General features: G+C 42.7%; 1 protein-coding gene across 2 annotated transcripts in view; it reads left to right on the plus strand.

Annotated features, from left to right (window-relative positions):
- The window catches only part of ST3GAL3 (ST3 beta-galactoside alpha-2,3-sialyltransferase 3), a 199710-nt gene that overhangs the window by 69786 nt on the left and 115729 nt on the right, over window positions 1-14195 (plus strand). For both annotated transcript variants that reach the window (XM_042996880.1, XM_042996879.1), the window contains exon 3: window positions 13200-13247. In XM_042996880.1, coding sequence (XP_042852814.1) covers window positions 13200-13247 — 48 coding nt within the window. The remainder of the gene's footprint in view (window positions 1-13199; window positions 13248-14195) is intronic.

Here is a 14195-nt window from a genome sequence, read left to right on the forward strand (position 1 = left end):
TAGATCAACTAGATTTGAAGCCCCAGGCCAGCCTCAGTAGTCCTGTAATCTTGTGCAAGCTAATTTAGTGTTTGTTCTTATTGAAGTTATACCTGTGCATAGTTCAAAAAGACAATTCTACAAGACTGGTTACCAACACACATGAACCAGAAAGAAAGCACTCCCTCATTTCCGCCACTACTAGATTTCTTATCCAGGAAGCATCCAATTTCAATTCTTCCAACTAATCTGTTTGGTATTTACCTCCAAACCTGAGAGTAACACACTTATATTGCCAGTTCTTGATATCTCTACTTAGGGTATTATCTATTGGCTTTCCACAATGGAAGATGAAGATTTAGTACTCTATCACACTCACTGTTTCTCCACACCAGATATGAAGTCCATCGTCCCATTCTCCTAATATAGTTAGAACAGCGTTCAATCCACATATTCTGACCATGAAAATGCTATTCATAGATAACAAGATTACTGGTTTTTTGCTGCACATTTTGTTTGCTCTAAAGTCCATTAACAGTCTTGCCTTTTGTTTTGCTTAGTTTTCTGTGTATTTATCTTTACTTCAGTCCTAAACTGTTCCTTAGCTGTATGAATCTGTTCTCCATATGTTCAAACACATTAGGTAGTGTATCAGTTCCACTTTGTTGAATAAATCTCTCTTGGAGGCTTTGATGGGCTGTGTTTTGGACTGTTTGCTGTTTATCGCTGCTGCCGAGCTATGATCTTGGAGTCAGCCTCTACCATCATCTTCTTTTGGTGTATCTTGTTTCATGGATCCCATTTTTTTTCATGTTCTTCTTTATCTAATGGGACACATCTTCTAATAATTTCCCAAGAAAGGATGCATAAGAAATAAATTTTTGAGACCTTGTCTGTTTGAAAGTGTGTGTCTCATACTTTATTGATAGTATGGCTGGGCATAGAATTCTTGGTTAGAAACTATTTTCCCTCAGTGTTTTAATGATGTTGCCCCACTACAATTAGGTTTTCAGTGTTCCTGTTGAGGCATCTTATGCCATTCTGATTTTTTATTTGTATAAAACCTATTGTTCTTTCTGGAAATTTGAGTGTTCTGAAGTTTCATGATGCTGTACCTTGGTGTGGAGGGTTATTTTCATACTGTGCTATGCACTCAGAGGTCCCTTACACTAAAACAAAACAAAACAACCCCTCTAATTATGGAGGTGTTTTATTGAATTATTTCCTTCAATATTTTCCCCTTCCATTTTTTTTTCTCTTATTTTCTCTTCCTAGAACTCCTGTATTCAGATGTCATGTCTCATAGACTGGTCTTCTAATTAAAAAAAAAGGCAAACCCAACTTTTCTCTCCTGTTTTCCATCTCTGTCATTTGCTCTACATTCTGAGAGATTTCCTCAACTTATTTTTCAATCCTTCTTATTTCTGCTATCCTGTTTTTAATTTTCAAGAGTTTTCTTTTCAAGAATTTTCTTTTTATTCACTAACTGTACCTTTTTGAATAATTGACATCATTTATTTGTTTTATAAATAAAATGTTTTCTCTCTGAGGATTTTAATGATTTTTCCCCCTAAGTTTTCATCTCCGTGTACATTTTCTGTTTTTCCACACTGTGTTTATTTTTCAATTGTTTTGGTCTCTGTGTTTACATTGGATACTTTCTCCTAATGTCTCATGATCTCAGCCCATACTTAAGAGTGTGGTGTCTTGTTTTTAGTATTGTTTTCTCTCCCACTTCCTGTGGTACCCAGTGCCCTCAGCAACTGAGCCTTTGGGGAGTTCTGTGGGGTATTTCAGGTTATATGCCAGCTTTCCCCACTACTAGTATAGGATTCAGCTTTTTGGGGTTTGCTGAGTTAGTTCTGTCTGTTTACCTGCTTTCCAGCTTCAAAACCTTTATTGCTGGTGTCTCTTCTTCTGTTTTCTTTGTCTTTGTGTATGTCTGCTTTTTTTTTTTTAATTTTTAAATGTTGATTTGTCTTTGAGAGAGAGACAGAGAGAGAGCAAGCGGGGGAGGGCAGAGAAAGCGAAGACACAGAATCTGAAGCAGGCTCCAGGCTGCGAGTTGTCAGCACAGAGCCTGATGCGGGGCTCGAACCCATGAAGCACGAGATCATGACCGGAACCAAAGTTGGACGCTTAATCGACGGAGCCACCCAGGTGCCCCTGTGTGTACTTTTGTTTTACAACAAACAATGTTTTATGTCACTTTGAGGGGTTTGGAAGGGAGTGGAGGGATGTGGGTACTGTAAATCAGTGCAGCAAACTGTAGTCTCTGTACCACATCCAGTCCTTGAGTTTGCAGGGCACCAGGACTAAAGCTTTCCCATGCCCCTGAAGTTCCAGACCTCATCCTCCATCTCACTCAGTTGCAGCACATGCCTAGTTGTGTTCTCATTCCAGCTTCTTCTGTTGCACACACAGATGTCCAGCTTCCCATCCCCTACCCTCCTAAAGGCAGTGAGTAGAATTCCAGCTACTGCCAGACTTTCTGGTCTCCCTGTGGGTGCTGATGCCCCAGGGGGTGTCCTGCCCTAGATCCTCAGCCAAGCACCTTTTGTTTCCTGGATGATATAGCAGTTTCTTCCTCAATTTCATGGTGACTCACTTTTTAAAAATAGTCTTTGATGTGTCAAAGCCTTTTTTTGAAAGTTTAAACAGATTGTATTGACGAGTTCCCTTTCAGTCACATGCATTTTTACCTCCTGAAAGAAACCCTAATATATTAATTAGGCCTGATTTTAGCTTCCTGAAACCACACACCCCTTACTTTCAATGCTTCAGTGCTTCTCCTAAGCTGTTCGCACTCTACCAGCATAGCCTATAAGGTGACCTATAAGGTCATCTAATGCAAGCTTAAACACCATCTCCTCCACGATCTTACCAGGTTCTCCCAGCAAAAACTCTGCCTTTTGCATCTGAACTCCTACAGCAAGTTCTCTATATTCTCCTCCTGATAGTTTGTAAACACTTCCATGTCAGGGGCAGGATCTTTTCCTGCAGCCTTTTTTTTTTTTTTTTTTAAAGTTTATTTATTTATTTTGAGAGAGAGAGAGAGAAACGCCCAAGCAGGCTCTGCCCTGTCAGTGTGGAGCCCGATGTGGGGATCAAACTCATGAAACCGTGAGATCATGACCTGAGCTGAAGTCAGAAGTTTAACTGTCTAAGCCATCCAGGCGTCCCTTCCTGCTGTCTTTTGAGCTTAGGAAGGACTCAAATATGTTTGATAAATTAATGAAATAAATCTAAGGAGAAACTCCCTGAAATAAGTCTACTGTATCAACAGCCTCTACTTACTCACAGCCGCATCTGCATTCTGATCATTGTACCGAAATTGTTCCCACCAAGGTTGCAGATGTCTTCCCAGGGGACAATTCTGCTGTATCTTTTCATCTACTCCTTTCTTCCACCTCTTTGCCACATTTCAGCATTCCTTCTTGTAACTGGTTGTCACCTCCTCTGGCTCGCCCTGTCCCGCTACTCCTGTCTCTTTAATTATTTCACTGATTTCTCTTCCATAAACCACATTAATGATTGTGTTTTATATTCTGTCTTCTGACCTCTTTCTCTGTATCTTCAGGAATCTCATTTACTCAGGTCTCGTTTGGGATCAGGGAGAAATTGAGGGACTAAGACTAGGGGGTTAGAGCCCTCCCCCCAGGATCTAGGCAATGGAGAATCTACAAGAAAGAGCCGTGTGGCCATTAAAGTTTTAGTGCCGCTGATAGACCAATAAAGCCCTAAAGTTGAGGCTCTTCCGTAAAGCTAGATTGGAGAACACAGCTTAGACCTAAGGTCCGAGTGGGGCCTTTTACTTCTGAGAGTCAGACCCTGTGGGGTAAGTTGTGCTTGGAGCAGGTCCAGCCTGCTGTCAGATCCACACATTACACCCCGTCATCAGGAAGGCCAAAAAAAAAAAGAGAGAGAGAGAGAGAGAGAGTGCCCCAGGGTATTAAAGGGTGAGGACTGGAAGTTAGAGGAAGTGAGCCCACTCATACTATAGATGGCTCTGTGATAGCAACAGATATGGAAAGGAGAATCTCAATTATAGGATTATAAGGTAAGCTTCAAAGGAACTGAGGAAAAGCTGAACTCTAAAGGTCTAGTGGAAAGGTGATCCATGGCACAAATGCCACAGAGAGGGCACTGGAAGAACATTCTGGATTTAAGACCGCTCTTTAAGGCATCTTTTTGCCCTCAATGGCTGGTCTGTGGCTTTCACTCTGATCTCTGCCACCAGCGTGGGCCCCAGGGCCCAGCATCAGGTCTGGCCCATGGCCTCCCAGTCTTTGCTCTTCTTTGTCTGCTTGTGTCTCCCCAACTCTCTGTACTTCCCAGTTCAAGTCTCCCAAAGGCAGACTCCCATCTGCCTCATAGATGGATGATGATTGGTCTTTGGATTGGCTGCCCCTGGGTCAGGTACCCACGGTGGTCCAGCCGTCAGTGGCCAGAGGAGGGGCAGGGTTGTGCAGTTTAGATGAAGGCCATTCGCAATCAGGCAGCAGTCACCATCTGTTTGCCCCAAGCCCCAAATGTAGATATAATCCACCTCCTTCCTCATCTCTCACTCTTGTCCCACCAGTCACTCATCCCGTAAAGTTTTCCTTTTGTTCAATATTTAGCATCCGTCCTTTTTTCTCTTCCTGTTGCCCCTGCCTTGGTTCAGGCTGCCGTGTCCTCTCTGGAATGAGCGTTCTCCACATTACCGATCTCCCTGCCTTCAGTCTCTCTGCCCTAAGCTGTCTTTCATTCCCTTGCCAGAATAGTCAATTTCATTCCCACATAGCAAAGTTTATATTTAAAAAATAAATCAGATTATGTTACTCCCCGGGTTTAAGCTATTATAACACAATGCAGACTTTTTCTATGGCCTCCTACACAGGGCCTCCCAAGGATCTAGTTCCCGTCTTCCTCTCTGACCTCATTGCCCACCTCCTTTTATTTTCCATGGTCTGCGTTCCAACAACTGCCTTCTCCCTGTTCCTTAAATGTACTAAGATTGCTGTACTTCCTTCTCCTTTGGCCTGGAGCTCTTTTATCCCTTCATCTTGTCTTGGCTGGCTCCTGTCTTCAGGTCTCGGCCCCTGTGTCACCTCCTTAGAGAAGCCTTCCCAAAACACTTCCTCTGGCAGTGCCTGTACTTCAGTCTCGGTCACTGTCACATCCCTGACTGTTCCTCATACCACTTACTCACTGTCAGAAGTTGGTTTGTTCGATCGTTTACTCCTGTTTTTTCCGGGCTCCCTGCCTAAAACATAAAAGTCTTCGAGAATAGGAACATTCTTGTTCTTGGCTTACCGTTGTATCCCTAAGTCTGATGTGTAGTAGTTATTTAATAAATATCTGTTAAATTAAGAAACAGTGAGTTATTTCCTTCGTTACTCTTATTTCTATCCTGGTGTATTATACTTAGCTTTTTATCCCCAACTTTATTAAGAGCTAATTGACAAATAACATTGTGTGAGGTCAGGGTGTATGATGTGATGGTTTGATATATATATATGTATTTGTGAAAGAAGGCAAGTTGGCACGTCTGTTGGCTCACCTAGTTACCTTTGTGTGGGTGTGCCTGTGGTGAGAACATTTAAGATCTACCCTCTTAGCAAATATCAGGTGTATAGTACGATATTGATAAGTATCAAATGCTTAGCTTTGTATGTGTTAAAAAATTTTTTTTAACATTTATTCATTTTTGAGAGACAGAGAGAGACAGAGTGCAAGTGGGGGAGAAGCAGAGAGAGAGAGGAAGACACAGAATCTGAAGCAGGCTCCAGGCTCTGAGCTGTCAGCACAGAGCCCGATGTCGTGCTTGAACTCATGACTGCGAGATCATGACCTGTGAAGTTGGACGCCCAACCGACTGAGCCACCCAGGTGCCCCAGCTTTGTATGTTTTTATTTTACCTGCTTGCAAGCTGTTTGAGGGGACATTTTTTTTTTTTTAATTACTCATTCGTGGATCTCTAGCGCTTACACGTGGTAGATAGCAGAAGATACATGTTGAATCTGTACTGTGCCAGGTACTACCTGAATATATAGCTTGTTCACATCATTTGAGCTTTGGAAGCCCCTCCAGTGCTAGAAAGACTGAGCTCCACTCTTCTTCATACTCCTTTTATCCACTTCAGAAACCAGACACAGGAAACATCTGACTACAATAAAAGATTTCCAGTAAATTCTAGGTTTCCTCATTGAACAAAGTCATACACAGCAATGCTCTGTTGTACCTGGGTCTGGAATTCTATTTGCTCACTTGTATAGTGCACCACATGGCTGCCTCTGGCCTGGGAGCCAGGAACAGCTGGAGCCTGGGCTGCTTGAAATAAAAATGACATATTTGTTAGCCTGAGAGGGAGCAGTCTGGATATTCTTGCTCTGCGTCTTACAAAAGAAACTTCTTGATTTGTTGAATACCGAGTTTTCCCCTTTAGCTGCCACAGTGTAGTTTATGTCTGAAGTGATCTTCCATCCCTTAGAATAAATGCAAACAACAAATGACCAAACATTCTCAAGTCAGTGCCTTTCACGTTCAAAGCAAAATCCATGAAAACTCACACAAAACATGAATATGTCACTAACTTCCTCCTGCAATTTCTGCCCTGTTACTTGCACCTTCCACGGTACGGACACGTGGTCTTGGGAGCATTCCACCGACACTCTGACTATTTCTTTCCAGGGAGTCTCTCCTCTGCTCACTGCTTACTCTTTGCATACCCTGATCATACTTTATTTTTATTTTAGGTTCCAGTGAACTTGCCTGTCTTTCTTGGCTGCAAGGCAGAGACTGTCTCTTACTCGGCTCCCTGTCTCTAGTATCTAGCACTGGGCCTGGCACATAATAGGCATTTGATACTATTTGTGGGTGAGGGGAGAGGGAAGAAAAAAAGAGTCCAGTCTATTTAGGAATTGTTGTAGTTGAGCTAGGAATTGATGTCACGGAGATAATATTTAAATGGCATGAAATACAAGGATGACCTCAGTACCTACAGGGAAGAGCTGAACAGCTTTTGGGCATGCACAGAAAAATGAAGGCAGTCAGGAGCTTTCCATCATTTTGCTTTGGTACCAGTGAATTAGAGGTTAAAATCCTACAGCTGGAGTAGAGTTCTTTTTTTTTTTTTAGTTTTTTTTTTTTTTTATTCTGATGATATAAGGAATACATGTTCACTGTAGAAATTTTGCAAAAGCGCAGAGAAAAACTATCACCTGTAATTCTTTCACCCAGAGGCAGCCACTGTTAACATTTTGTCTCGTTTCTTTTAAGGCTTAGTTAAGTTATCATCTTTTACTTAACTTCTAAGCCCTTTGTCTTTGTTTAGATCGAAAAGTTTAAAAGAGATTATTTCAAGTCTGCTTGTGAGTACAAAGAAGGTAAATTGCAATTGGAAAAGTACTTGTCAACTGCAATAAAAATTTCAGATGCTGTTTTTATTGTTGGTCATGCAGGCAGTCAGCGCCTCAGGAAGCTGGGCCTAATCTTCTCCAGGTGACTGCAGCCTCTAACCTAGGAAGCTCCCTGCCACTTTTCTTATTCTGATTTGTGCACATGTTTTTATCTTCCTGGGAGGAGGCCACACTTGAACCCCCAAAGCTTCACTGTCCAGGGACAGTTAGGTCGACTTGAGTCGAATGAGAATCTGTATGCAGAATGGATTCCCTCCCCGCTGCCCTGTCCTCCCAGCTTGTGAAATACCACTTAGATAACATCACCTTTGGAAGCAAGCAAGGACATTTACCGGTTTATTCCTTTGTTTAAGAAGCATCTTGACCACTTTCTGTGTGTCAGTTACTGAGCTAGGCATCACAGCCTCAAAATGAATAAATATTCCTTGTCCTCAGGGAACTTGAAATGTTTAATAAGAGAAAAAGAAAAAAAAAAGAAGAGAAAAAGAGAGGTAACCAGGGATTACAATAAATGACAATAACAGTACAGTCTTGGCCTAAAGGAGAGGATGAGCAGAACTGACCAGAGAAGGTGTCAAGAAGTGGGGATGACTGAGTTGGATCTTAATGAAAAAGTTGGAGGTTTTTGCATGCAAACAGGTGTGTGAAGTCTGTCTGATGTGTGTCTGATGTGTGAAGAAAAGACGGTGTATGCCTCTGGGGAAATGGAGGTAGTTTGCCATATCTGGAACATAAGATATATTAAAAATGGCAAATGAGAGAAAATGAAGGAATGTCAGAGCTTGGACTTTATCTTCCAGGCCGTGCGAACCCTCTGAAGGATTTTTTTTTTTTTTTGGATTTTGTTTTTTTGTCTTTTCTTTTTTTTTTAATTTTATTTTTTTAATTTACATCCAAATTAGCATATAGTGCAACAATGATTTCAGGAGTAGATTCCTTAATGCCCTTTACTCATTTAGCCCATCCCCCCTCCCACACCCCCTCCAGTAACCCTCTGTTTGTTCTCCATATTCATGAGTCTCTTCTGTTTTAACCCCCTTCCTGTTTTTATATTACTTTGTTTCCCTTCCCTTATGTTCATCTGTTTTGTCTCTTAAAGACCTCATATGAGAGAAGCCATATGATATTTGTCTTTCTCTGACTAATTTCACTTAGCATAATACCCTCCAGTTCCATCCACGTAGTTGCAAATGGCAAGATTTCATTCTTTTTGACTGCTGAGTATTACTCCATTGTATATATATATACCACATCTTCTTTATCCATTCATCCATCAATGGACATTTGGGCTCTTTCCATACTTTGGCTATTGTTGATAGTGCTGCTATAAACATGGGGGTGCATGTATCCCTTTGAAACAGCACGCCTGTATCCTTTGGATAAATACCTAGTAGTGCAATTGCTGGGTCATAGGGTAGTTCTATTTTTAGTTTTTTGAGGAACCTCCATACTGTTTCCAGAGTGGCTGCACCTGTTTGCATTCCCACCAGCAGTGCAAAAGAGATCCTCTTTCTCCACATCCTCGCCAACATCTGTTGATTTCTGAGTTGTTAATGTTAGCCATTCTGACAGGTGTAAGGTGGTATCTCATGGTGGTTTTGATTTGTATTTCCCTGATGGTGAGTGATGTTGAGTATCTTTTCATGTGTCGGTTGGCCATCTGGATGTCTTCTTTGGAGAAGTGTCTATTCATGTCTTTTGCCCATTTCTTCACTGGATTATTTGCTTTTTGGGCGTTGAGTTTGAGAAGTTCTTTATAAATTTTGGGTACTAACCCTTTATCTGATATGTCATTTGCAAATATCTTCTCCCATTCTGTCGGTTGCCTTTTAGTTTTGCTGATTGTTTCTTTGATATGCAGAAGCTTTTTTATCTTGATGAGGTCCCAGTAGTTCATTTTTGCTTTTGTTTCCCTTGCCTCTGGAGACGTATTGAATAAGAAGTTGCTGCGGCCAAGATCAAAGAGGTTTTTGCCTGCTTTCTCCTCGAGGATTTTGATGGCTTCCTGTCTTATATTTAGGTCTTTCATCCATTTTGAGTTTATTTTAGTGTATGGGGTAAGAAAGTGGTCCAGGTTCGTTCTTCTGCATGTCGCTGTCCAGTTTTCCCAGCACCACTTGCTGAAGAGACTGTCTTTATTCCACTGGATATTCTTTCCTGCTTTGTCAAAGATTAGTTGGCCATACGTTTGTGGATCCATTTCTGGGTTCTCTATTCTGTTCCATTGATCTGAGTGTCTGTTCTTATGCCAGTACCATACTGTCTTGATGATTACAGCTTTGTAGTATAGCTTGAAGTCCAGGATTATGATGCCTCCTGCTTTGGTTTTCTTTTTCAAGATTGCTTTGGCTATTTGGGGTCTTTTCTGGTTCCATACAAATTTTAGGATTGTTTGTTCTAGCTCTGTGAAGAATGCTGCTATAATTTTGATAGGGATTGCACTGAATATGTAGATTGCTTTGGGTAGTATCGACACTTAAACAATATTTATTCTTCCTATCCAGGAGCATGGAATCTTTTTCTATTTTTTTGTGTCTTCTTCAATTTCTTTCATAAGCTTTCTTTGGTTTTCAGTGTATAGATTTTTCACCTCTTTGGTATTTTATGGTTTTTGGTCTCTGAAGGATTTTAATTAAGAGCAAAGCCACAGTGAGGCATACTGTTTAGAAAGGTCATCAGGGATATAGGGGCACCTGGGTGGCTCAGTCAGTTGGGCATCTGGTTCTTTGTCTTGGCTTGGGTCATGGTCTTGCAGTTTGTGGGTTCAAGCCCCACTTTGGGCTCTGGGCTCATGGCTCAGAACCTGCTTGGGATTCTCTCTCCCTCTCTTCTCCTCTTGCAGTCTGTCTGTCTGTCTGTCTGTCTATAAATAAATAGAAAGAAAGAAAGAAAGAAAGAAAGAAAGAAAGAAAGAAAGATCATCAGCACTATAAAGGATGATGGAATTAGGCCACATCAGAGGCAGGGGTATGGTTAGGGGCTATGGAACAGTTCTAACAAAAGCAGATAGATAGATATCCAGAAAGGGGAATTTACAGAGACAGAAAGTAAATCAGTGGTTGCCTGGGGCTGGAGGTGAGAGCAGGGCAGGACTGTAAATGGACATGAGGGATCTTTTTGGAATGATGGAAATGTCAAAATTGCGTGTGGTGATGGTTACATAGCTCTGCAATTTTCTAAAAACCACTGAATTGTACATTTAAAATGAGTGAATTTTATAGTATGTAAATTATACCTCAGTAAAGCTTCTTTAAAAAAGAGAGACAAAAAATAAGGGGCTCTCTTCTAGAAGAGCAGTAGCACTGAGAGAAGACAGATGTGTGAAATGTTGATAAAGAAGAAGAGGTTGTAGAGTGAGACATTGATTTGATCTCATACGAGATAGGACAGTCACCTATTTGATCAGCCAGGTGTCCTAATTGTGCTTCTGCATCTTTGTGAGAAAACTTCAACCCTACCTTCTACTTGGTAGGTTTCACGGCATGTGGATCTGCCCTTAATTGGAAGCACAGAATGTCTGCCTCTGGACCCTTATCAGAAACCATATCTGTCGGCTCTCTGCCACCTTGTTCTTTGTAAACATTTGGTTTTAAGACATGATATTTATGAAGCATCTGTGATCCATTTACTTCTCTAGGCACTGTTATTCAGCAAATGGGTAAATTTTTGTTTTATTAGAGAGAGAGAGAGTGCATGCAAGCAGGGGAGAGGGGCAGAGGGAGAGAGAGAGAGAGAGAGAGAGAGAGAGAGAGAGAGAAAGAGAGTGAGAGAGAGAGAGAGAGAGAGAGAGAGTGAGTCCCAAGCAGGCTCCATGCTCAGCGTGGAGCCCGATGCGGGGCTCAATCCCACAAGTGTGGGATCATGACCCGACCTGAAATTAAGAGTAAGACGCTCAACCGACTGAGCCACGGTCGGGCCCTTCAGCAGATGGTTACTTCCCGGTGTTCTGCTGGTAATGTGCCAGGGAATAAAGCAGGTATAGTGTCTGCCCTCGTGGAGCTGATAGTCCAGCAGTGGGGACAGATGTTATGTACAGTTATGATAATGATTTATCATGTGTTGGGTTTCCTTGTGCAGTTAAGAGAAAATGACCTCAGCCTGAGGTCAGAGGATATGGCTGGGGTGGGGGTGTGGCTATAGACCCTGGTCCTATATACATCTAGCTGGCTTTCCTTGGTGGTGAGTGAGCCTTTTGAATATGATCCCTTTTGAGTCTGGGGTTTCTGGGGTTATCTTGGGCCTTATCTCAGTGTTCCTTGTAATAGCTTTTATTGAATTATGCATTGGCTTTATTCCATCATTTTGTATGAGCTCGCGTTGTAAGAAATAGCCATACAAGAGTCACGCTTATGTATTATAGAAATGTTGTAGAAGTTACAGTCTTCAACGTCATATAGGATCCCCTTTTATTATTAGGACCCACAGGAGAAATTTCTTCCTGCTGACTGTTTCATATTTGCTTTTATATTTTGGTCTTCAGTCGCCCCGAAGCACCCTGCTGCATCACGCTTCAGGTCTCCACACAGGTATTCTCTCTACCTGGAATGCCTCATTCCAGGGGTTTGTGGGGTTTAACCCTCACTTATCCCTCAGCTATTAGTCCAGGTGTCACTTCTTCAGGGAAGCCTTCCCTAACCAGCCCCCCGTCCCCTTCCAAACTCGGTCTGATTCTTTTTTTTTTTTTTTTTTTCATTTCTTTTAATGTTCATTTATTTTTTGAGAGAGAGATACAGTGCGAGCAGGGGAGGGGCAGAGAGAGAGGGAGACACAGAATCCGAAGCAGTCTCCAGGCTCTGAGCTGTCGGAGCCCGATGCGGGGCTCGAACTCACAAACTGTGAGATCATGGCCTGAGCTGAAGTCAGACGCTTAACTGACTGAGCCACCCAGGTGTCCCTCGGTCTGATTCTTAATAGAGATATTCAAAGCACTCTGTTTCACTCAGACAATTTTTAGTTGGGTGATTTGTTGTTTGGTAACTTTTTTTTTTTTGTCTCTTAGACTGATGTTAGGGAGACCTGTGAGGGTAGAGACCATGCCCTTTTGTTTGTGGCTGTATCTCAAAGTCATAGCATATTGTCATGCCCAATAAATATTTGCTGACTGGTCAAATGAATGAATGTGCTGTGGGTACTAAATCTTGTGACTGTTCATTTTCTCCTTTCCTTTGGCAGTTTGGGAGCTCAAGCCTTCTTGATTCCACCTGTGGCATATGCACAGGTCCTCATGGCATGCGTTTTGTGCACTAACATTCCCCGGACTATGTAATATTTTTCCTTTCTTGACTTCTTCATTTTTTAAAAAATTCCAGTGTGTCCTGTAAATTCCTGTAGGCCATTTTAAGCCCTTCTGGGGAAGAAATAATAAACAAATTGGGTATATGAGTAGGAAAAGAAAGGGAGAAGTCAAAGGGAAATGTTAGTGCCTTTAACCAGCTGCAGAAGAGTTTTCTTTTGCATTGTTTTAATTTTATTTTCATTATAAGAAGGGGGAAAAAAAGTAAATTTGTCCCCTAATTTTGCAGGAAATGCCTCTGAAGAATTTGAGGCCTGTCTCTGCCCTGAGACGTTCCTCCCAGTGGTGGGAGGCTAGGGGCTGGGCTCGGTAGGGCCTCCTGGCCCAGTGGATGGGTGGGCATGGGCCTGTGGAGGCTGTCCATGCAGCTGAGTTCCAATCCAGTTGATTTTCCCTCATGGGGGGAGGGTTTGGGCAGAGTCAGTGGGAGCTTGTTTTTTTGTTTTTTTTGTTTTGTTTTTTTTGTTTTTGTCTTTTTAACTCTAGCAAGGAGAAAGAAATGAACTTGTCCTCTTGTGTTGCAGATTCAGTGGTTCTTTCCTTTGACTCCGCTGGACAAACACTAGGCGCAGGTACCAATCTTCCCCCCTCTGTCCTTTCTGCACTCAGCACTTGGCCACATTTGAGGTGGAGCCTGGTGAGGTGGGGGAGGGGGTCTCTGGGAAGGGCAGTGGGATATCTCAGGATTGTGGGAAAGTCTTACGAAGCTTTTCTGGAGACTTGTGGTCTCAGAACTGGGATGTAGCATCTAGAAGACTCTGCCAGTTGCTTAAAGAATTTGCAGTAGATGCTCCTTCCTCATTCAGATCCATCCAGGTCCATAGAACAGGAATCTGTCTCCTGAGCACAGATTGCAGCCTAGAGGGTGGGGCAGAGGGCATTAAGAGGCCCGGAGCTCTGGGTATGTTGGAGTAGATAATTATCAGGCCTCTCCAGCAAAACCTTAGGCTGAGGAGAATGTCCCGGCTTCCTGCGGACATACACTGTTGCACGTTTGCACGCACATCCCATGTACCCCAATACACACCCCCTCCAGGGTGTGCACTTTACTGTGTACTTGTGCCAACCCACATGCATGTCATCATGCTGCCTCTCTTCCCTGTGTCGAAATGTGGGACCCACATATGGACTTACAAGTCACCTTTGACACCAAATCACTCCGGCTCAGTGGAGCTTGGCGGTGAGCAGAAAGAGACGTCGTTTTGATTCTTCACCTTGGCTGACATCACGTTCGTATGGGAGCCCCAGGACGACTTTCCTTTGTGAGAAGAGCATCTCCGGGCATCAAGCCTGCATTTCTAGTTGGAGATAGTGGGCCTTGGTGGTGGGTGCTGCCTGTGAACAACAGGGAGACTTTGCTGGCCTGCCGAGGGCAGTTAATTGAATCCGTGTAGCTGTCCTTGAATGCAGCAGATTGGTGTTTCACAGAGCAGCCCTGAGGCTTTGGCAGTTGTGGCCATGTGGGCAAGGGGAGAGGTGAGTTCAGAGACTATAATCACTGCTACCACTGCTTACTAAGG

This window comes from Panthera tigris, chromosome C1 (assembly GCF_018350195.1).
Source record: "Panthera tigris isolate Pti1 chromosome C1, P.tigris_Pti1_mat1.1, whole genome shotgun sequence".
In the NCBI taxonomy this organism is placed as follows: domain Eukaryota; kingdom Metazoa; phylum Chordata; class Mammalia; order Carnivora; family Felidae; genus Panthera; species Panthera tigris.